The sequence below is a fragment of the Capricornis sumatraensis genome, chromosome 8, assembly GCF_032405125.1.
Source record: "Capricornis sumatraensis isolate serow.1 chromosome 8, serow.2, whole genome shotgun sequence".
Classification (NCBI taxonomy): domain Eukaryota; kingdom Metazoa; phylum Chordata; class Mammalia; order Artiodactyla; family Bovidae; genus Capricornis; species Capricornis sumatraensis.
Window position 1 is genome coordinate 69640099 of NC_091076.1, and position 24305 is coordinate 69664403.

The 24305-nt window shown below is 51.4% G+C and overlaps 1 protein-coding gene and 1 non-coding gene across 2 annotated transcripts in view; both read left to right on the forward strand.

The window, feature by feature from the left end:
• Window positions 1-24305, forward strand: part of KSR1 (kinase suppressor of ras 1) — a 160866-nt gene that overhangs the window by 110195 nt on the left and 26366 nt on the right. The window contains exons 3-9 of the mRNA XM_068977422.1: window positions 5393-5540; window positions 9822-10281; window positions 13829-13833; window positions 16801-16861; window positions 20415-20498; window positions 22229-22290; window positions 22393-22499. Coding sequence (XP_068833523.1) covers window positions 5393-5540; window positions 9822-10281; window positions 13829-13833; window positions 16801-16861; window positions 20415-20498; window positions 22229-22290; window positions 22393-22499 — 927 coding nt within the window. The remainder of the gene's footprint in view (window positions 1-5392; window positions 5541-9821; window positions 10282-13828; window positions 13834-16800; window positions 16862-20414; window positions 20499-22228; window positions 22291-22392; window positions 22500-24305) is intronic.
• On the forward strand, window positions 6627-6754 carry LOC138084895 (small nucleolar RNA SNORA19). The gene has a single exon (XR_011145297.1). It is a non-coding gene; the product is annotated as a small nucleolar RNA SNORA19 (small nucleolar RNA).

A 24305-nucleotide genomic window follows, 5' to 3' on the forward strand; every position in this document is an offset into this window, starting at 1 on the left:
AGGGGTGTACAGGGCTCTGGCAGCCCACCTCTAGCCTCTCTGCTGTGACCAGCTCCTGGGAAAGCATCTGAGGTGGAGGATCCCGGCTCTTGAATTGAGCCCCAGCCAGGCCAGTTGGGGACACCTCTGCCCACCCACCAGAAATCCAGGTTTGGTTGATGGACCATGCGTGCTGGGCGCACTGGTTGAGGCAGTTACGACTGTGACCAGTCCGCGCTATGCTCCAGGACTAGACACAATGCCAGAAGGAGACGCCAAGTGTGGGCTTGCCTCTCAGCCTTCCCTCAGGACAGGTCTTCATCCCAGTTCCATCCTGAGCCGCATGGATTCTTGTGACACGTGGTCCACACGCAGTGTGTGAAGTCCCTGGCGTTTCCACAGCCTGCCTGACTGGCCACGGCCAGGAGGACAGCTCTCCATGTCAGCCGGCACCGTTTGCTAAGTATAGACCCCAGGCAGCCCCGTGGCTGCTGGTAAGTCCTGGGACACCATTTGATACCCAGCCGGGCCTGTGACATCAGTCGCTGCCAGCTGCTGAGGGGAGGGACAGCGTGCTCGGGCCAGCCCGAGCCCGCCTTCTGCTGCCGAGAACACAGCCAGCAGTTTCACGATCACAGACTGGGAGTCACCTCCCTGCTCCACTGGCCCTGCCCTCTAATTATTATCAGAAAGCATAACGTAATGTCACCTACGGGAGAAGTAAGTTGTGGCTCAAGGGGACAGGCAGAGGCAGGGAGCCAGTGTGCCCTGTCCCACGGCCCTGCTCCCCGCCTCCACGCTCACGTGCTGACCCAGGGCTGGGTGGAACCGGGGCATCTCCAACAATGGGTCGGACAACACGTCTTCCCTTCCTGGTTTCTGTTCATATTTTTTTCTTCTTTTTAAGTATTTATTTATTTATTTGGCTGCTCCGGGCCTTAGTTGCAACACGCGGGATCTAGTTCCCTGACCAGGGATTGAACCTGGGTCCTCTGCATTAGGAGCACAGAGTCTTAGCCACTGGACCACTAGGAAGTCCCTCCCATATTTTCTTCTTTACATGGAAGCTGGGGTGGGATGGACATTAATTCCTGAAGCAGTGTGCATCCTCAGCCTGTCATCCCTTCTCCAGAACTCCAGGGTCTGGACGCCTGGCTTGAGACAACTTGGCATCTTCACATGCCTCCAGGTGGGTGAGAGACCTTCCCACAGTCTCGGGGCCTCTCAGACCTGAGAGCATTTCCGGGCGGCTTCGCCTGCTGGGTTGTCAGTGAGCCCATGAGTTCACCTTCAGCAGGTGGTAACACTAATTCCCTAATTTGCTTTCAGTTTAGAGATTACACAGGACAACTGTACATGAATTACCCTGGTCTGAAATAACCTCCTAACCCAGACTTGGCTGTGCTTATGTCTGAGCAAGACGATCACAACCACGTGTGAGGCTTGCTGGTGGGGGCATTGCCTGAGTCTTGATGGGAGGAGACGTCAGAGCCCCTCCTGGGGCAGCACAGCCACTGGCCCAGCCTGACTGTTGTCTGGCCAGAGGCGCAGCAGAGGCCACGGGAGGCGTCTTCTTTGTATCCTGGCTCGCCTGGTTCCAGCGCACTTCCCTCATGGACTGTCCCTTCTCAATTGGATTAACTTTGGGTCCCTGGTGGCTCAGAGAGTAAAGAATTTGCCTGCAACGTAGGAGACCGAGGCTCGATCCCTGGGTCGGGATGGTCCCCTGGAGAAGGGGATGGCAGCCCACTCCAGTATCCTTGCCTGCAGAATCCCACGGACAGAAAAGCCTGGTGGACTGCAGTCTATGGGGTTGCAGAGACACGACTGAGTGACTAATACTACTTTCTGAATAAATTCATAGGAGTTGGAAGGCCAGGGCCCACTTGGCTTTCATGATGGGGTCCCAGAGCCAGGGCAGCACCTGGCTGAGAAGGCCTGGCCACTGGTGTGGTGTTGCCCAAGCCCCTTGCTGCTGGGCTCCCCGTGCTGTCATCTGGGGGCTCTGATGTGACTGTTTGGTCTGCACAGATTTGCATGAGTTGCCACCATATAAAAATCAGCTGTTTTAAAATAAAAATTCCGATTTCTTTATATGATGATACAGCGCCCCTCTCGTAGCCTCTCCTTACCCCCTGACACTGAGAGAGAGCAGAGTGGGTTTCTGATAAGCATTGTCCTTGAGATTCTTGTTGTCTAGTAAAGAGGCGAGAGAAGCATTTCTAGTACTTCTGCGTGTGTGCTAAGTTGCTTCAGTCATGTCTGACTTTGTGTGACCCCATGGAATGTAGCCCACCAGGCTCCTCTGTCCATGGGGTTCTCCAGGCAAGAATACTGGAGTGTATTGCCGTGTATTGTATGTACTGCCATGCCCTGCTCCAGGGAATCTTCCTGACCCAGGGTTCAAACCCATGCCTCTGTGTCTCCTGCACTGGCAGCCAGGTTCTTTACCCCTAGCACCACCTGGGAAGCCCCTTCTAGTACTTTTATCTCCATGGAAAGATAGATCAAGGGGCAACATGCCCACATACCTCCTTTTTTTTTTCTTTTCTGAAACCTCGTCCTGAGGCTTGTGTGTTTGAGACCCTAACTCTACCAGATAACCTGCTAACTGGTGGATAGTGTCACTGACTGCAGCTTTTAGGCAGAACAGGGTGGTTCCCTCTCCCCACTTCAATGGGAGGAGGGATTAGAAAGCGGAAGAAACAGTCAGAAATCCTAGCGATGCTGGTGTGCTGAGCACTCCCGTTTCACTGAGGACATACATAGTTCACTCCCCAGAAAGTGATGCTTGTCCTGGGAGATACTGGGCAGCTCCTGTACAAGCGGGACCCTGGGTTGGCTCTTCTATCCCAGGAAAGGGTTCTGTACCCTATGCGCCTTCAATTTGTCTAGCCAACCCCTGGTTTGAACTGGAGCATGAAGAGAGCGCATGGGGGGAAGGGAAAGCAGATCCTGTTCCCTTATTCCCTACGGATGAACTGATCCCTGCAGCCTCAGGGGATGGAGACAAACCTTCTAGCTCATGCAAAGCTATAAAGGAATGTTTTTTCTTTTCATTCTTTTTTTTTTTAAAGACCATGAATTTGAACCTATTATTTCTCTTATTTAGGGGGTTACTTGCTAATGACAAAGGACTTCCATTTTACAATACAGTTTTTTTTTTCTTTTCAGAAAGCAGGTAGAAATTAGTTCCTTTAATTTACTTTGAAAAAAAAATCATTTTCCCCTGGGTAACTGCTTTGCCCAAGTTCATGAGTGACAGTCAGGGGTAACTGAAGGTGCTTTGGACTCGACACACCTGGGTTTGGGTTGTGGCGCCACCATTTATTAAGCTGCATAGCGTGAGGTCACTGAACCTCAATAAAACAGGCTTAGCGGCATCTCCTTGCTGAATTGTTTTGAGCGGAGTCAGTGCACAAAGCCCTGGACATCTTGTGAAGTGCTAGCAAGTAGTTTGTAATAATAAATGTAGTTATTATGCCGGAGAAACTGAAACTTGAAGTGGGTGGGGAGGAAACGCATATAAAAGGGAAAAAATCTGCCTTTGCATTGTAGTCAGATTGGGGATTGGGTTTCTAGGCTTGTCTTTGTCGTCATCAATACCACCTCCACCCCAAATCAAGCAGATACTGGGATCTCTACTTTCGAGAGAACTGCTGAGTCATCACAGCCTGGGGCAAACGCACCCGTGTGGGTGAGAACAGAGGCCACCCCAGGGAGAGGTGGAGGGTTGTGTTGTGCAGGGCAACGTCCACTTCCATTTGGTCTTCCCTGACAGTATTGCCAAATGGCTTCTCTCAGTGGAATGAGGGGCAAAGATGTCAAAACTGCATTTTGATGAAGGGCGTTGTTGGAGGCAACAGAAGAAGACATGGATTGAATAAAAGCTTCTGCCTTGGGGCCATTATCTGAGCATCCTGCTCTCTGTGTTGTTCTTATCGAGGGTTTCCTGTGACGTTCTCATTTTATCATCTGGAAGGATTTCTCACCACCAAGGGTTTGTCCAAACCACTGATGAGCTTCTTGGCACTCTGGGAGTATCTGTTTATTTCTAATTTTTAGAGTCTAGAATGACTCCAAAATGAGCCGTGAGATTTCTTTTCCACAACCCTGGAGATGGAAGAATATTCACACAAGACCAAAGATGGGGAGAGGGGACAGAGCCAGACACCAGAGGCCACATGCCAGGCTTCAGATGTGGCCCCAGCGCCCAGGCATCACAGAATCCCCAGTGACTCATAGTTGGTATCTTCATCAGGTTTTGTTTTGACACTTGAGCCTAAGATTTATAGCACCGTGGATTGACTGACCGCAACATTGCTTGTGTTACATTAGACACAGTTTGCTAATAAAAATCAGTGAAAATCAACTTAGATTCTCAAGAACTGCAAGTTTATAGGAATCATTTGATGTGGGTTGTCTGGCTTTCCCTGTTAGAGAAACTCCGGAAGCAACTTCTCCCCCCTCCCCTCTCCCGCCCCATCCCTCCACTGGTCCCGTAACTCTTTGAGCTTTCTCTATGCTGGTCCATATCGTGTTGCGTTGCAATAACTTCCTTTCGTCTTTTTTTTTTTTTTTTGGCCACTCTTCGTGGCTTGTGGGATCTTAGTTTTCCAACCAAAGATTGAACTCCAGGCTCAGCAGTGTCCACTCTGTCCCCCGAGGCCATCTTGTTCCTTCTACATAGCCCCCTCCATCCTCAGAGTTTGAATGAGTGCTTTATATGCTTCGAGCATCTCGCTTCTCTTCGCTACCTTGAAACCTTGGAAGACTCCAGCTGAGAAGCAGATAAGGCCCGGTAGGAAAGACCTGCACAGATCTTCGTTGCTGTTGTTCGGTTGCTCAGTCCTGCCTGACTCCTCGTTAGCAACCGTATGGCTAGGCTCCTTGGTCCGTGGAATTGCCCAGGCAAGAATACAGGGGTGGGTTGCCATTTCCTTCTCTAAACACAGATCTTGGTGAGGGTTAATTCTTTGTAATCCTTTTCTTGGAAGCTAATTTTCTTTGAATCCTATCTGGTCTGATTCAGATACAGCAAAATTGTAAAGAACCATCTTTATCTGAAGTACTTGTCATTCTCCAGAGTTGTCATGATTCATCATTTTCCTGTCCAGAGGAATAAATAAAAAGAGACCAGAGGGACAACATGCCCTCATCAGAACGTTTCTGGTTTTTTCCTTCTCTTCTCCCCAGCCCCCATCCCCAAGTTCTGGCATCTCAGCTTCAGCTGCTGTCTCTGGGATGCTGGGGGTGGGGGCCAGGGTTGGCTGCTGGTGCCCTCAGACAAGTGGTGGCTGCGGGTCGGAGGCCGGCCCCAGCAGCTGGCCCCTGCCACTCAGCAGGAGGCTGGGCCTGGCCGCAAGCAGGATGACTGCTCACCCAGTTCTCTGCCTGTCTTGTGCCTCCCCAGGAGATCCTCCGCGAGCTCACGCTAGATGCCCTGCTGGACATGAACGAGGCCAAGGTGAAGGAGACGCTCCGGCGCTGTGGGGCCAGCGCCGAGGAGTGTGGCCGCCTGCAGTACGCCCTCACCTGCCTGCGGAAGGTGACACGCCTGGGTAGGTTGGGCCAGTCCCGTCAGCCGCCTCGCCCTCCCCACCCCGGCCCGGACGCTGCATTTCTCTCCCAGGCCTGGCCTGGTTCCCGGGGCACCAGGGCTTTTGCTGGGGTGGATGAGAGGCTGGGTGGGGCCGGTGTGACCAGGGTCTCTGGGCTGGCTTGGAATGGCTGGAGTCCACGCTCAGAAAGTGCATGATGGACCCCACTCAAGGCAGAGGCTCTCCCTGAGACAGAAGGCTCCCAGGTCCCACTGGTCTGGCCAGTGTGAAGCTTTAGCCATTGTTACCAACCCGAGGCTGGTCTGCTGGGTGGGGCTGCATGACTTCCCCTCCGTGGAACATCTCTGTAGCTAGGGCTCTGTGACCCTTCCCTAGCTGTCTTCTCACCAGCCCCCTCCCCGCCCTCTCCCTGCCTCTCCCCACCCTCCCCCTGCCTCTCCATCCCCGTCTGGGCTGTGTGCTCAGAAGGCACGCGCTGGTGTGGGCTCAGCCTGAGCCAAGCATGCGGAGAGAAACTGTACACGTTTCAGCTGTGAGTATGGACATGGCTGCCCCAGGCGAAGTGTGTAATCCTGGCATGATGACTAGCGTTCCTCAGGAACTTATTTGCAGGCTTTCTCAATCTTACCCTGGAAATAGCTTCAAATGCGCAGACTTAGCGCTCCCATGACCACACAGATAAGCCTTTAAAATGAACCTAATGAATGGAATTAGCTCCATTTTTTAATTAGCTGAGCTTCTTGTCTTATCTCCAGCTGCCTGAAGCTTAAGGAAGGCTCTGAGGTTTATATTCAGCTCTATTTTTTTTTTCCCCCCAGAGAAGATGGTGCTTAATTTCTTCCCTGGCCCCACTGTATCAAGTCTTCCTCTGAACACAGAGTCCAGAGTTTTACTTGATTTGGAAGACCTCAACACATCAGGCCTCTGGCAAGTGCCAGGAAGTAAACAGGACAGGGACATAGTTAGCATTCTTATCTCTGCATTTTACAGAGAAAGAGACTGAGCCCAGAGAGGGGAAGGGGCTTACCCAAGGACACACAGCAGTGGGTGGCAGAACTGTGACTCGAGCCTCAGCCCTTGCCGCCCAAGCACATTTCATTATCTTTTTCTTTATATTAAGAGAAAATATATTTCTGATGTGCTAAATAAACCCCTGGAGGTAAATTAGTGGCATGACTAATTTAGCCATTTCTGTCAGTCTCCTTCAGACAACCGTCAAAAAAAAGTACTTGCCTCCCAAGCTGAGAATCTGGGGGACCTTGTCAGTCTGCCCTGTTTATGCCTGTGTTGTAAGGAGTTGAGGAGGCTCTGGCCATAGGGTGGTGGTGACCTCTGTGTGTTAAGGCTGCTGACTGTCCATCCTGAGTGCCAGGATCGGAAGCTCACTAATATATGAAGCGCTTGCTGTATGTTCCCTTTGTAGCTGAAGCATCAGAGGCTCTGGATGAGTTGTCTGGGATCCCACACCCGAGCTGGACTCAGTTGAGCTGGACTTTGCTCTCAGGTTTCTTCCTTAGAAAATGCTTTTCCCAGAGTGCCCCAGAGCAGGCCTTGGGCAGAGGGTCCTTTCCAGGTGCTCTTTCTCATTCCATCTTAGTTTGTGGTGCCCTACATCTCCAAGAGGGACCTGCCACACCCAAGTCCAGGGTGCAGGCAGGTGGATGGGCCTGCCCAGCAGTGGCCGCACTTCAAGTGTGCCTGCTGGGGACTGGGTGGTACCTGTGATCGCCCTGTCCCTCAGGTCCTGCAGTCAGTCTTCATGGCTCCTGGCAGGCTGTTACTTAACCTCAGTGTGCCTTAGTTTCCTTATGTGTAAAAAGGACATACTAACAAGACTTCCTCTCATGGACTTGTTGGAGGATTAAATGAGTTAAATTCATCTACTTAGTCTAGAGCCTGGCACATATTAGTATGTATTTTTCAGTATTAGGCCTGTGGGGTGATGGCAAATGGCCACATCTCTGGTCTTAAGAAAGGTGATAAAGGATGTTTCTTTATGCCTGGGGCTGGTGAACAGGGTAGGTTCATGCTTGCTGAATCTCCCCATCCTTCATCCATAGCAGACATCACTAGTCAGTCCCTGAGCTCCTCATGCTTAGTGACTCCAGAGTCATTGTCAAGCAGCCTCTGCCAATTGACTAGTGTCCGTGTGCAAAACCAGAGCCATATCCCTGAGCTGGCTAAAGCAATGGTGATTAAATAGACAATTTAAAGAACAGGGGGCTTGTTTCCTTTGGTGGAAGACTTGTGCATAGATCCATGGAACTCATTCTTTTATCCCCTCAACAAGAGCAGTATTTAAGTTCAAGTGTAGGTCTTGGCCATGGCTTCCCAGGTGGCTCAGTGGTAAAGAATCTGCCTGCCTAAGCAGGAGACCTGAGTTCAAGCCCTGGGTCAGGAAGTTCTCCTGGAGGAGGAAATGGCAGTCCACTCCATTATTCTTGCCTGGAAAATCCCACAGACAGAGGAGCCTGGCGGGCTACAGTCCATAGGGTTGCAAAGAGTCGGGTGCAACTGAACACGCATGCATGCTAGGTCTTGGCCACAGTTCTAAAGGAGCAAGAATGAGGAATACACAGACTAACTCATCCAAGTTGATGCATGAATAGGAAGTCACTGTGCAGTGAGGCAGAAGGAAGGGCATTTGAGGAGAGGATGGAATAGACAAACTCTTAAGAATTGAGAAGGTTAATATCACTCCACCATCCCTAATAGATTACTATGTGGGCTGGCTTTATCATCTTTGATGATAGAGAGCTCATTCATTCCCAAGGCTGTGTCGTTACAGGTCATTCAGAATTGGTAGCTTTGTGGGAGGAGGTCCGGGGCTGTGGTTGAGATCAAGGGCTCGGTTCCCATCCCATTTCTTATTTTCCTGTGTGAAGTTGGCAGTATACATGGACTCTCTGAATCTCATCAACCTCGCCATGCTGGGCGGATTGAGGGACGCAAAGTAGAAGAATTACAGGGTGGAAGTTCATTCTGTCTTGAGTCAAAATCTCCCCTCCTGTGCTTTCCACTCATTGATAAATACGAGGAGGGAGGTGTCCTCTTCCCACGACAGGGTCTCTGTAGACTGGCGTCCTTTCTCCATGCCTCCACCCCTTCAATATCTCCCCGTCTCCTGTAAGGTCAAGCCTCAAGCCCTTGGCAAGACATCCAAGGCCCCTCTGGAGCTGGTCCCCAGTGGACTGACCCTCCAGCTTCATCCCTCGCCTCTCCCTGGCTTGTCCTGACTTCTGAAGGCACATGGGACTCTGTAGCCGCTGCAAGATGCCCTGTGTGCCCCGCATATGCTGTTCCCTCTCCCTGGTACGCCTCTCCAGTTCTCCCTTAGCTGGCCCAGCCCAGGTGCCACCTCCTCTAGAAAGCCCCCTGACCCTCAAGATACTTAGGGTCCTCCTCTGTATCCCCTCAGTCTCCATGCGTCTCTGTCAGCACACAGCACACCGAACTGAGTGTCCATCACTCTCACTGGACTTGCATGCACCGCAGACGTGCCTTTTTATGCCCTGACATCCGGCATACAGTGAGTGCTCACATGAATGGACAGACATGTCACTGATTTGGAGCCCTCAGAGCCCCAAAGCCTCAGGAGCCTCAGACAGAGGGTCACCGTGGGAGCAGCCCAAAGTCACTCACAGGCTTCTCTCAAAAGGAAGTGGCTGTTGATCTCTTTCTAGCTGTGCCTCTCTTCTAGCAAATTCCCAGGGCAGTTTGCTTTCAGAAGGTCCGTGCAGCCCCTTTTCTTGATGATTGAATTTTCTCAGAGGAGAGTTATCCCTTTACAGCCTAACTCTTAAAAAAAAAAAAAATCTTTATTTTTTATTTGTTTACTTTTGGCCACCCCGAGTGGCATATGGGATCTTAGTTCCCCGACCAAGGATCAAAGCCATACCCCCTGCGCTGGAAGCACGGAGTCCTAACCTCTGGACCACCAGGGAAGTCCCTACACAGCCTGACTCGCAGAGATCACTCACCACTTCCCTCTCTGAGATCACTGACTTTGGGGGTGGGTTTCCACACACCTGCCAGCGGGAGCCCTGCCCTGTCCCTCTCTGGGCCCCATTTTCTTCTCTATATGTCGAGGATAGTAGTATCTGCACTGGTGTTCTGACAGTCAGCCAGGTAGCGTGTGTGCTCGAGTGCCCTTTATAAAATGGTGATGGCTGGCAGCTGGAGCCTCCGTTGAGGGACAGTGCTTCTTGGGTGGGCCCTGGCCGCCTCGCCTGTGACTCCCTCTGGCTGCAGCCACCTGTGACTCGATTCTTTGGCCCACAGGCGGGGAGCACAAAGAGGACTCAGGCTGGAGTTCGTCTGATGCCCGGCGGGAAAGTGGCTCCGGGCCTCCTGCAGACACCCTCTCGCCAGCCAGCCTGTCCTGGCCTCCAGGGAGCTCCCAGCTGGGCAGACTGGGCAGCAGTGCCCAGGGCCCACGCTCCGTCTCCGTGTCCGCTCTGCCCGCCTCGGACTCCCCAAACCCCGGCCCCAGTGAGGGCCTGTCAGACCCCTTTATCTCCTTGCACACCAGTGGCCGGTTGACCCCCCGCGCCCTGCCCAGCTTCATCACCCCGCCAACCACGCCCCAGCTCCGACGGCACTCCAAGCTGAAGCCACCCAGGACGCCGCCCCCGCCTAGCCGCAAGGTCTTCCAACTGCTGCCCAGCCTCCCCACGCTCACCAGGAGCAAGTCCCACGAGTCTCAGCTGGGGAACCGCATTGACGAGGTCTCCCCGATGAGGTAAGTGTCCTTGCCGGGCAGGTGCCGAATTTGCCACCTACTGAAAGTTCTGACTACAGTTTTCTCGCTGTAAAGGTAATATAGGGCCAATTTTTAATGGACAAAATTGGCCAACATAGAAACCGCAACGCAAAAAGTGAAAAATGGCCCCGTCTCTCAGTCCGCTACCCAGACAACCTGAACTGTTTGGGTTGAATTCTATTAGATTTCTTTTTTTCATACACATACACAGACACGTCAGAATAGACTGGGTTATGCTGCAAGAACAAATACCCCCAGGTCTCTGGGTCTTCAAATAACCAGAGATTTATTTCTTGCTCATGCTACTTGTCCATCACAGGTCAGCCTCATTCCAGATTCCAGGCCAGAACACTGTCTAGAACATCCCACTGTGGCAGAGGGGAAAAAAAAAACAAAACTTGACATGTTACAACTGAGCAATTAAATGCTCTTTCCCAAAAGTTCTACACACCATTTATGACCCTACCCAAACAAAAGAACCAAACAATGTCATCCTCCTATATGCCCAGAAGGGGGAACTAGAATATCTTGCTGAAACTTCTAATAATTATCAAATACTATGTACTTTATGCTATAACCTATTTTTTCAACTTTTATTTCTGAGAACTAAATATCAGTTCATCTTGAACTACCTTACTCTCTTATTTACTTATAAAAAATTTATCTATGTATTTTATTTTATGGCTGCAGCATGTGGGATCTTAGTTCCCTGACCAGGGATTGGACCCATGCCCCTTGCATTGAAAGTGCAGAATCTTAACCACTGGGCCACTAGGGAAGTCCCTTGATCTATGTATTTTATTTTATTTTTTTTACACTTTTTTTTTCCTTTATTTTAATTTACAATACTGTATTGGTTTTGCCATACATTGACATGAATCAACCACGGGTGTACATGCGCTCCCAAACATGAACCCCCCACCCACCTCCCTCCCCATAACGTCTCTCTGGGTCATAACCGTGCACCAGCTCCAAGCATGCTGTATCCTGCGTCGGACATAGACTGGCGATTCGATTCTTACATGATAGTATACATGTTACAATGCCATTCTCCCAAATGATCCCACCCTCTCCCTCTCCCTCTGAGTCCAAAATTCCGTTATACACATCTGTGTCTTTTTTCCTGTCTTGCATACAGGGTCGTCATTGCCATCTTTCTAAATTCCATATATATGTGTTAGTATACTGTATTAGTGTTTTTCTTTCTGGCTTACTTCACTCTGTATAATCGGCTCCAGTTTCATCCATCTCATTAGAACTGATTCAAATGTATTCTTTTTAATGGCTGAGTAATACTCCATTGTGTATATGTACCACAGCTTTCTTATCCACTCATCTGCTGATGGACATCTAGGTTGTTTCCATGTCCTGGCTATTATAAACAGTGCTGCGATGAACATTGGGGTACATGTGTCTCTTTCAATTCTGGTTTCCTCGGTGTGTATGCCCAGCAGTGGGATTGCTGGGTCATAAGGTAGTTCTATTTGCAATTTTTTAAGGAATCTCCACACTGTTCTCCAAAGTGGCTGTACTAGTTTGCATTCCCACCAACAGTGTAGGAGGGTTCCCTTTTCTCCACACCCTCTCCAGCATTTATTGCTTGCAGATTTTTGGATCGCAGACATTCTGACTGGTGTGAAATGGTACCTCATTGTGGTTTTGATTTGCATTTCTCTAATAATGAGTGATGTTGAGCATCTTTTCCTGTGTTTGTTAGCCATCCGTATGTCTTCTTTGGAGAAATGTCTATTTAGTTCTTTGGCCCATTTTTTGATTGGGTCGTTTATTTTTCTGGAATTGAGCTGCATAAGTTGCTTGTATATTTTTGAGATTAGTTGTTTGTCAGTTGCTTCATTTGCTATTATTTTCTCCCATTCAGAAGGCTGTCTTTTCACCTTGCTTATAGTTTCCTTTGTTGTGCAGAAGCTTTTAATTTTAATTAGATCCCATTTGTTTATTTTTGCTTTTATTTCCAGTATTCTGGGAGGTGGATCATAGAGGATCCTGCTGTGATTTATGTCGGAGAGTGTTTTGCCTATATTCTCCTCTAGGAGTTTTATAGTTTTTGGTCTTACATTTAGATCTTTAATCCATTTTGAGTTTATTTTTGTGTATGGTGATGATCTATGTATTTTAAATAGTTAGTGACAGTCACGTGGTCCAGTATCGCTCACATAGAACTTTGTAGAGGTTAAATTTGTCCCCTACCATTGTTCCTTTTCCTTTCAGGAACCAACCAGGTTATCAGTTTTGTATATATCTATAATTCAAGTTATTTCATCTTTTAAGCTTTTTAAAGCCTCTTTCCAGTGTATAGTTTAATTTCTCCCCTCTTGGTGGATATTTAGGTCTTTGTCCTTCTCTATTATAAAATTCGCCCTTGTCTATATACCCTTGTGGAAGGGAAGGGGTAGTTTTCCTTGGGTGCCTCTTACCTTCTTGTGCTCTGAGGGTTGGGAACCCGGCCTCTCTCCTGACATGGTTGTTTTGGGTCTCAAGTGGGCTTGTTCCCCCACCCCAGGGCAGACTCTCTTGGGTCCCTTGTGGGATAGACTTTGGACAAGTCTGATGATTCTGAGCGTATGTCACCCAAGGAGAGAAATCTAGCTGTGACCTGCCTGCCACTCCCAATCAGACTGTCCTGCTGGGGCCTGGGGCTTCCCTCCTTCCTGACCCCCGAAAGGGGCTGAGCCTTCCATCCGCCCCTGGATCTTCTCTCTGAAGCACAGTGATGACAGCCATGTGGACACGTGTGGGTCATTCAGAGGGCGTCTCAGTGGGCAAAACCCAGTGCCTCTCTTCCTCTTTTTTTTTTTTTCCTGAAAAGAGTGTTAGGGGGACTCTGGGTGGAGAACAGACTCTCAGGAAGATGACACCACTTCCTTGGATCCCACTGCTGGTGAGCTGGGCCTTGCGCCCTGGGATTCTGAGTCAGAATCCCACAAAGACCAAAGCTGGCACCGACATGAGTACTCAGGGCTCCCTGCCACCCTCGATGAGCCTTGAGGCTGGACTGAGTGCCCTGGGCTCCCAGCTGTCTTCACCCCTGGGACAGCGGCACCCCCAGGAGATGTTGCTCAGGCCCTGCTTGGGGGTTGCCTCTCTGCTCTTACAACTGTCCTCCTCGCCTCCTGCCCCAGCCACTTCTTCTCTGGCTCCCCGAGCCACCCTCCTGTTTGGTCCGAGCAGCCCTCCTCCCAGGGCTCCTCCACCTACTGGCATATGATCTTGGGAGACTGTGAGCCTGTTTGCTCAGCTGTGAAAAGGAATGAACTCTAATTACAATGCAGGTAGCTGGCGAGGGCTAGGAAATCTAATGTATTAAAGCACAGTATATGGCTCCATTGTCCAGTGGGGAGTTGGGAGGGGGCCACCTCTAGCCCTTGTCCTCAGCCCGGCCCCACACAGGGGCTCAAAGTCCTCATCCTAGCACTGTATCCGCTCCTGCCCAAGGACTGATATTCCGGGGGACACCAGGCCAGCACGGTGACATAATCCCGCTTTGTCTCTTTTTTGTCTCCTCCAGGTTGGGTAAGAGTGATTCATTTTCATCCCCTCTGCCTCCCGGGAGTCCTGTTTCTGTCGCTGTCCCCATCGGGGGTGGATTTCTTCGACCCTCTCTTAGTCCTCTCGCCTTGCTGTGGTCCAGAAGCAGAGATGCTAGGCTCCACCTCAAGAAGTAGCTCTTAGAACAGGGAACCTTCAGAAGACAAGGTGGTTCAGCCCAGCCCGCAGCTGCCCTGAGAAGCAGGCACCGTGAGAATGTCACTGTCTGTGGGCCCCACTTGCACCTTGCTACCCCCACAGGCGACCTCTGGCAGGAGTTGTTTACCTGCTGGGCTGCTGTGGTGATGCCGTGCTCCTGGAAGAGAGGTTCCTTATGTTCAGTGTAGATGGATGGTAGCCATCTGCAAAGTCCAGCTGACGTCTTGGGACCCTCCACCCTGTTCAGGAGAGGGACATCCCTGGAGGAAGGATGTGGTCAGCTCTGAATGAGGTCTGAGAGATCAGAGAGTATGGATGTCCCCTTGGAGGGGGGTGGTAAGGATGCCCAGGCAGGCTCTGAGTCCCTTTTCCACCTCTGGGTTGAGAGCTGATTCTTGTATGTGGCTGTGCTGCAGGGCATCTCTCTCCAAAGTCAAAGCAGAGGAAAACAGCTTCTGGGGTCTGCTTTTAATTGTCTCTGTGGAGATGCAGAGGCATCTGGTTTTTGCCTGAGCAAAATAGCAGCTTGTTTTTGTACTATCCTATACTGGCTAAATAGAGTGAAGAGGCTGTCAGCAGGGTCTGAGAGATGTGGAGTGGGGTAACAGACAGTGACTTTGCCAAAATGGATCTGAATGCAGGACCACCAGGGAGGTATAGGGCACAGAAGGAGGGAGACTGCCCTTCCCTGTCCCCAGGGCACAGGTGGAAAACTCCCAGGACTCCTCACAGAGCCTTGGAGGAGAATCCAGCATCTGCATACCTAGGACATCCATCTTCCTGGTTGCTATAGTGATGTAGGGACCACAACAGTGAGGCTGCTTCCCCAGTTTGCTGGGAAGGTGGGACGAGGCCTTTAGGACCAGTGTTTCACCTCCATCAGGGACAACATCATCTCATATCCTTCCTATCCCAGGCCTGTGGCAGACATTAGTAATCAATTGTAGGGTGTCTTCAGGATTAGAGACAGCTTCATCTCACCTCTGTCCTATCCCAGGCCTGTGGCAGACATTACTAATCAATTGTAGGTTGTCTTCAGGATCAGGGACCACCTTATCTCACCTTTGTCCTGGCCTAGGCCTGTGGCAGACATTACTAATCAACCACAGATTGTCTTCAGAGATAGATGATTAAAATCTCATTATCCCACTGTCTGTTTCTCCTAGTCTGGTAGCCTAAGCCCTTTTAGATCCATATGCATTCATGGCCTTGGCTACTGACTGGGGTGGGGTGCCCCACCCCGGCCCACTCTGCCCCCAGACAAGGGAGTTGGGAGGAGTCAGCCCCATGGCAGATGTGCTGGAGAGATTGTGAGTTCAACCATCAGCAGGTGGCAGAGGTCCTCATCAAACTCCCCTTGTTGTAGGAGGAAATTCAGTACCTCCTTCATACCCTTCTATTGTGGTTGGGTACCTGGTACACAGCTTTAAGTGAACCGCCGCTTATTGAGCACCAGCTGTGTGCCAGGCCAGCATGGGGTGGAGATGGCCACAGATCCCTAGAGCACTGTGTTCCCGACCTTCCTGAGTCACAGATCTCTTTGATAACTGGATAAAAATCTAGACCTTCTTGGTGAGGAAAATCCTACATCAACCATCTCCAACCTTTTTGGCACAGGGACTGGTTTCCTGGAAGACAATTTTTCCATGGACAGCGGTGGCGTGGGGGAGGGCAGGGGAATGGTTCAGGCAGTGATGATGCAAACAACGGGGAGCGGCAGATGAAGCTTTGCTGTCTCATCTGTCACTCGCCTTCTGCTGTGTGGCCCGGTTCCTAACAGGCCACAGACCAGTACCAGTCCACAGCCCAGGGACTGGGGACCCCTGCCCTGCTTACCAGTCCAGAGGAGTCCCAGACCCCCTGCAGCACCTCCATGGGCTCCTTTGAGAAACCCTGCTCTAGGAGGAGATAGGCAGTATTGAGCATGGGCAGAAGGTGAGATGGGGAGGAGTGGGGGTCTCTCTGGTGGAGGAGGGGAGAGGGAGTTCGGCATACGGGCTGCCAGTGGATGACAGATTGCTTCCAGCTGCTTCTCTACTGCCCAACCTATTATACCACCAACCCCAGGGATGCCCATTCATGTAAGGAAGCCAGGGCTGAAGAGAGAGGCCAGGGTGCCCTCTTGGAAAGCATGCAAAGCTCATGACCTGAGACCTCCCCCGAGGCTCAGACTGAGTGCCTGGCCGGGGCTGGGCCACATGGAAATGGGTGAAGCTTCACCTCGTCTTCTCTCTGCCTGCTGGGATCCGGCAGTGGCGGCTCTCAGAGCAAAATGCCCAAGGTGCCTCTGCCTGGAGAGCTGGGTGTGCTGCATGGCCGCCAGCCTCACCCCCTCCGCCAGGGTCAGGCAACTTCTGCCTGTGCGACAAGAAGAATTGGTGACCTGTGGCTGCCTCCATGAGGAAGTGCAGGAGATGGGGGGAGCTGAGCTGCAGGCCTCACCTTGGCTTTGCCTTCTGCCTCACAAGCCTGTCTTCCCCCAAAGCTAGAAATCTCCCAGGGGCTGTTTCTGAGCTGTCAGCAGAGGCTAGGTGGTAGCATCTGTTGGGGGCTGGGGGTAACCACACTTGCCCTGCTTTGGTCTCGTCTGGCCATCCCTGTGTTGATTAGAGGCAGGTTCAGGAAAACGGCCCTCTGCCACGTGGTTGGTTTTGCCTCGCCCACCCCCCCAGCCATGTGGTTGGTCTCCACCCCCACCCCCAGTCTGTGATCTCTGAGACAGCAGGTCCCAGGTACACACCGTCCAGGTAGGAAGGACCCCTCAGCCAGCCGACCTGGCCTCTTTCCCCGCAGATCACCCTCATGGATCCCCGCAGATGGTACGAAGGGACATCGGGCTCTCCGTGACACACAGGTAGGCCTGGCCGGGCTGGGGTGGGGAGGGGGCACAGAGCTGGGCTGGGACCTGTATAGGCTGAGCCCCGCTTGGGGGGCCACTGCGTCGCTGGAGCTCTGTCCTGACCCTGTCTCTCAGGGCTCTTTGTGTGTCTGTCAGTCCATTCTGTCTCACAGACAGACAGTGGTCTGTCTGTCCATTCCTCTGTGGACACGGCACCCACCTGGAGCCCCTGCCTGTCACCAGCAGCCCTTTCAGACTCGCTGGCCTCCCCTGCCCCTCCTCGAGTCTCCTTTTCCATCTGCTGAGGGAAAACACAGGTCCCAGGAGAAACAGGGAGCCGAGAGCGTCCCCCTGGGTCTGGCATGACATCACTTCCATGGCCACATGTCAGAGCCTCCTGGAGCTTGGTGGAATGCCAGGCTCCATCTGTAAGGTTCTTGGCTTGCCAGTCAGGATTCTAGCAACTTCCGGAGACTGATGCTCATGCAGGTGGTGTGGCTGGTGAGGGCCCATGACATGGACCACCCAGAGGCCTCGGCCTCAACGCTTGTGAGGCTGGCGTGTGCTGCCAACAGCAGGTCTGAGAAGCACCTTGTCTCCCCACTGGTGGCCAGCAGTACAGTCCTTTGGGATCCCTGTCCTCTGGCCACCCCATTAAACAAGTTGTGAACATGGCCAGGCATGCTTATCGAGAGTCTTGCAACTTGCCAGGGCCTTTGGTTTTCCCTGGAGTGTGTGCTGCACTCTGGCCTGTGCGGAAGGGCAGCCCCGAATCCTTGTCCCGTGAGGCAGGCTTGGCTCTGAGGGGTTGAGTAGTTTGCCTGAGGTCTCATGGCCACTGAGACACTCTTGAAACTGCTGGCTGGTGCCCAGGCACTTCTGTCCCAAGCCTTGGCAGGGCCCGGATGCCCATCCCCAAGACCCTCGGGGAGAAGAGTCCCTGGCACCAGGAGAAGCCATCTGAGTGAAGGTCTTGAGGGCCTCCCTCAAGCACACCCAGTGCCATCTTCCCTGCCAGTGACCCCTCCCAGCCTCAGTTTCCCGCTGTGTGATTGGAACTTGCTGCCAGTCCTGTTGGGAGGATAAAAGGGGGATGACATGCATGTGAGCCTCATGCATCCAGTGCTGGGAAGCACTTGGTGTTGATCCCCTGGCTCTGGCCTGAGACAGGCTGACTTAGGTAAGTAAGGGACACCAGGATCAGCAGGCTGCTCTGTTTCATTTTTGTCTTGGCTGCACCTGGTCTCACGGATTTGAGGCCGTGCTGGCTGGACCGTGGGCAGCAGCATCCATCCTGTCTGGCATCGCCAGGTGGCCCTGCCCACCCAGGCTCTCGTCTTGGGCATGGGACATCATGGTTACGCTCTCTTGGATTTTTCAAGTCATGATCCGAGCCTCTCTCAGCTTCAGAAGTTCTGAAGCACTTTGGTCTAATCATAGGGGGAAATATATTTTGTGATGCTTACTCCACACCCCCAAACCTCCCCAGCGCCTGCCCCTTCTCTGGCTGAGCCCCCAGCTGTCATTTCAACCTGTTTTCAGGATTTTCTAGTGGAGGCCATCTCAAGTACCATTGAGCTGCTCCCCTAACCCCCGTGTTCACAGTAGATTAAAGGCCAGAGAGACTCTGTGGATCCCAGAGAGGCCAGATCAGAGCTCCTTAAAAGACATTCCAGGAACTTCCCTGGTGGTCCAGTGGCTAAGAATCTACCTTGCAATGCGGCGGACATGGGTTCGATCCCTGTTTGGGGAACTGAGACCCCACATTCTGTGGGCTAAGCCTGAAACTACTAAAGCTGCTCTAGAGAGTCTGTGCTGCAACGAAAGATCCGAGTGATGCAACGAAGACCCGACACAGCCAAATAAATAAATGAATAAATATTTAAAAAAAAAGTCATTCCAAGGGGGTGGGTGCCTTTCCCCTAGGCCTCGAGGCTCCCATCTTGGCTAGCAGAAGCAGCGACATTCACACCCACAGTCCAGGCCCTGCACGTTACACGGCACACGTGATTCTCCTCAAGCCCTGTGAGGGGAGAGTGTCGGCCTCATTTGCAAAGACTTGGACCCATCCCACAGCCAGCAGTTGTCAGGATTCAAACCCGGTGTGGTCTGACCCCAAAGCCCCAGCTCTTTCCCTCGTTTTCCATCCCAGTAGTCTCTCTTACAGGGCCATGCTCTGAGTTCAGAGACCTGGGGTCTGCCCCCGCTGCACAGCAGCCCAACTGTGTGACCTTGGGAAAGTCACCTAACCTCTCTGAGCTGGTTTGCTTGCCTGTGTCCTAAGAATCCCTGACCTGCCTAACTCCCTGGGGTGGTCACTCCCAGGAGTGAGCTAATGTTTATGGATGCTTACAAACTGTTCCCCAAGCCCTGTTGCTATTTGTTCTGTCGTTACTATGATATCCTATGCTTTTAACAATCGAGTCCTCTGAAACTGTGAGTTCTTTCTGCCCTGAGGCTCCCCATCCTGTGCACAGACCTTGGACTTTTGCTCTGGGAGGCAACCACCCACTCCACCCCACCCTTCTTTTCAGTGTATCTTGTGGATTGTTAAAAAATTTAGTTTGGATTGAGATGCATTTATAATTCAAACCTCCAGAAGATGTGTATTGATGAGAAAAGTCCCCTCCCTCTGGTCATTACCCCTCAACCCCCCCATAGGCAGATCTCGGCAGTCTTCTGTGTCCCCTGGAGGTATTTTTGTACAATCAAATACATATGTAAATTCTTCCGCCTCCTTCTTTTATTTTCACAAAAATATTGCATATATTATACACACTGTTCTATACTTTGCTTTTTTCTTTTTAAAGTTGAGGCGTAATTTATATGGAGCTAAGTACACAAATGCTTAACATATGTGTACACCCACGTATACCACCCATACGAAGATTCAGAACATCCCCACCTCAGAAGTTCTCTTTGGCTCTTCTTAGTCCATAGTGCTACCATCCAGAGATGCTATTCCCTTCTGTCATCATAGATTAGATTTTCCTATATCTGAAGTTCAAATAAATGGAGTCATGTAACAGTGTACCTTCCTTTTTTCACTGACGGTGTAATTTAGTGATCGTGCCCCATTTGCATAAAGAGAGCTTCCTTCCTTTATTTTCCGACTGTCTGGGGCTCAGTTGTGTGCATGGATGATACATCACGCAGACAGTCACCTGTACACCTAAACAACAGAGCTTGTTTCCAGTCTCTGCTGCCGCGAACATGCTGCAGTGAGTAACCTTGTCAGTACCTCATGTGACACCCGTGGGAGTATCTGTTGGATGAATTCCTGGGACTGGAATTGCTCCATGGGTGCACTTGTAATTTTGCTTGCTTTTGCCAGTTTGCCTGCCAGAGAGCCGGCATCGGTGACCACACCAGCTTTGGCAATGAAGACTTTGTGGCCGAGAAATCTGAATGCCTGGGGAAAGCAGTGGCCCTGGCTGTCCCTGCCCTCCACTTGAGAGGGTGCCCGGGTGTCTGGGGTGCAACCAGTTCTTCTGGTTTGCCTGTGGCTTTGTGGGGACGCTTCTCCATCCTGGCCCCTCTGAGCATTTTCATGTGTCCGCCCCTGCAGGTTCTCCACCAAGTCCTGGCTGTCGCAGGTCTGCCGCGTGTGCCAGAAGAGCATGATGTTTGGAGTGAAGTGCAAGCATTGCAGGTGATGAGCGGAGGGTGGCAGAGGCGGGAGAGGGGGCATAAACTCCACGCTTCCAGTTTAGTAAGTCTTGCTACTTGGTTCTTGGCCTCAAGTCAAATCACAGTTCAAAGGAACTCATTTGAGAGTTCCAAAATCTGTTTGTAATCTTAGCACATCAGGGAGTGATCAGCCCTCTCTTTGAAGAATAAGGAAGCATCAGGCAAAGCATTGTTAGAAGAAGGGACTGTTTGAGGTGGGCTTTGAAGGATGAATAGAAGTTTACCAGGTGGGCTAAGGAGGTAAGAGAATTCTGGGTCAAGAAAGCACCTTGTATAAAGGCAGAGAGGTATGGCAGGACTTTTCTGGAAACCGTAAGGAGTTCTGAAGTTTAAGGTTAGCACATAAGGAATCGGGAAATGGGGCCAGGGAATGGTACATACAGAGAAGTGGCTTGTGGTATTTAGAGAAGAGAATGAAGGAAGAATGTAGATTCTATATAAATTCAATCCTTTTCCTAGGATTGAGGTTTCTGGTAAGAAAGAAGGGCAAGGATAGTGAACAGTAGGGTGAGCAGAGTCTGTTCCCTGCTATCGAGCTACTACCACTTTACCTGGATGGACCTGAAGCCTGTTGCCAGTTCACTTTGTCCTTGCATTGCTGTGTGACCTGAAGCAAGGTGCTTGCCCTTTCTGGGCCTCATTTTTATCTTCCAGGTCTCTCTGTGCAATCAGGATTACTCTAAAAATCTGAACTAGAGTGTGTAGTAAAAAGCATTCGGGCTCCCACCAGACTATAAGTGATAGGTCTCATGTGTGTCTGTTGGATAAATTGTGGTTAGAAGAGAACCACAGGAAAATGCAAAGGAGATGTCAGACCTTTCTCACCAGTCTAGGTGTTTGGGGGCTCCTGGCCATGTGGCTTTAAATCAGGGGCCTCCACCTCCTGTTCAAGTAATGCCTTTCATGCAGAGAGCACAGGATAACCTCTGAACCCCCAGCTCTCCTGTAGTCGCAGTGTGAAGTTGGAGAACCCCAACTGTCAGCCCATTTGATCAATGAGAACTCTGAGAGAGGATTCAGCAGGCAGAGCCAAACCAAGAATCTAAATCCAGCTCTTTCCATTCCCTCCGCTCTGATCCTCAGACAACGTGGCCTGTGCAAGAAGGTAGCAGGAGGCGCCTCCCTGGGACCCTTGGATAATGGAAATATTTTCCTTCTAATTCATGTCTCTCAAGTTCAGATTTGTCTCAAGCTTTCCGAATGTGGGTAGAGAGTCTCCTTTTGTTTAGAAAAGAGAAATAGATGTATGACCTACAGCAAGTTAAAAATGGGTGAAATTAAACTTGTTTGCACCTAGATGGGTGGCATGGGGTGGGATGTAGGAGGGAGATTTGAGAGGAAGGGGAACGTTGGTTGATTCAGGTTGATTCATGTTCATGTATGGCAGAAACCAATGCAACATTGTAAAGCAATTATCCTCCAATTAAATTAAAAAACAAAACAAAACCCTGCTTTGCTGTGAAGATGAGGCAGATGACAGTGGAACATGGCCATGCTCAATGGATGCTAGCTGCTAGTACTATGAACAAGATGCTGTCCACTCTAAAGCTAATGTCTGTTGAGACGTTTGTGGGAATTGAGGCAGTCAGGGTTGAGTGCTGTACAGAACTGCCACGCAGTGCTTCCGAGCCCCTGTGTGTGTCCTGGGGCCCACGTGCCCCCTCCATGCACTGACCCTGCCTTCTCCACCAGGTTCAAGTGTCATAACAAGTGTACAAAAGAAGCCCCTGCCTGTAGAATATCCTTCCTTCCACGTGAGTGTCCTGCCCTTCTCCCTTCTACCTTCGGGATTTGGGGTGCATCTTTCTTGATCCTGTTCACTGCTGATGGTTACAACCCCCTCTTTTTTTAAACAGTCCCCAAGCTTCGGAGGACAGAATCCGTGCCCTCGGACATCAACAATCCGGTGGACAGAGCCACTGAACCCCATTTCGGAACCCTCCCCAAAGCACTGACAAAGAAGGTACCATGTCAGGAGAACCCTCGCCCGGGTCCCTTTCTGTGACACACGCCCAGGGTGGCCGTCCAGTAGGGAAGTGTGATGCTGCAACCCCGTTGCACGGCCAGAGGGTAGCCTGTGGGGATCTCATGTTTAGCCATTGCGTAGGTTTCACATTTGTGTGCAGATCATAGTTATGTGACAATACCCACCCCCCGCATTTTTTAATTAATCGATTTTTGGCTGCAGCAGGTCTGCATTGCTATGCGGAGACTATCTCAAGTTGCGGCGAGCCAGAGCCGCTCTGTGGTCATGGAGCGTGCTCAGGCTTCTCGTGGCAGTGGCTTCTCCTGTTGCAGAGCACGGGCTCTAGCGCTCACAGGCTTCGGTTGTACTTCAGTGTCAGGAACACTGACAACTCATCTGATCCGCACAATGGTTCTAAAAGTCACATGCTGATGTCACTGCCGTCTTTTTTTTTTTTGGCTACATTGTGACTTGTGGGATCTTCATTCCCCAACTGGGGATCGAACCTGTGCCCTCGACAGTGAAAGTACAGAGTCCTAACCGCTGTACCACCAGGGATTTTTAGAGATGAAGAAACTGCGTGCAAGGTTCCCTGTGGGTGAGAGGCAGGCCCAGAGCGCGTGGGTGCTGTGGAAGGCAGGGCTGTGGGGCCGTGCTCCAGCCGGGCCCCTGCTGCCTGCCTTGGCAGCAAGGAAATGTGTCTATGGAACGCTGAGCGAATGAGCAACCCCATGAGGCAGCAGCTGTGAGGCCCCGCTTATGTAGACAACACACCATGTGGCTGAGAAGCGTGGGCCGATTCGTCCAGGGTCACACAGCCGCTGACTCTGGGCTGGGGTTCATCCTGCCTCAAACAAACCCCCTGCCCTTGCTGGCCTGGCCTGATCGGGATGAGGGGTCTGGGACGTGGTGTGTGAGGGGACAGAGTGGGGGTGCAGGGGGTGCAGCCACCTCCCCCTTTAGCTTGACAGCAGGCGGTGTTGGCCATCACTGGACAGTGAGACCCACTGCGTGGCTTTGGTGGTTTCCAGAATCGCCCCCGCATCCCAGAGCCTTGAGGGCCTGCCAGAGAGAAACCAGTTCAGCTTAGCTTTTTTAACCCAGGTTAGCCCCGACTTTTTTTGAACAGAACTGCCTGCCCCACCCCCTGAGGAACTGGCGTTTGGTCCAGGAGACACTGGTCAGGCCCATGGTCCCCCAGGCAGGGACTCGGTTCCCCGGTGACCCTCCCTCAGGGGATCCTCTGGCCTTGCTAGAGTGGCCCAACTGGCAGATCCACCTGCTGAGTGGTGGGAGCACTTATTAGGCACCCACTGTGTGTGTGTGCCCAGTCACTCAGTCATGTCTGACCCTTTGCAAACCCCATGGACTGTAGCTCACTGGGCTCCTCTGTCCATGGGATTTTCCAGGCAAGAATCCTGGAGTGGGATGCCGTTTCCTCCTCCAAGGGATCTTCCCGACCCAGAGATTGAACTCTATCTCCTACATTGGCAGGCAGATTCCTTTCCCACTGAGTCATCTGGAAGCCCCACCCATTGTGAACCACCCACTAAAATAAATACTTGTCAGAGGCTGAATTTAATTCATTAAAGGACCCTACTCTGTGGTCAGCCAAGAGCTAGGCCCTGGGTGTATGACAAGATGTGGCTCTTGCTTTCCTGGGACACACACAGTGTGGTGGAGAGAGTCTTCAGAAAAGCACCCCTGCAGCTGGCAAACCATAGTTCAAGTGCCCTGATGAAAAGTTCTCAGGGCCCTGGGAGGACAAAAGCGGGGTAGGGGGAGCCTGGCTTCTACCAGGGC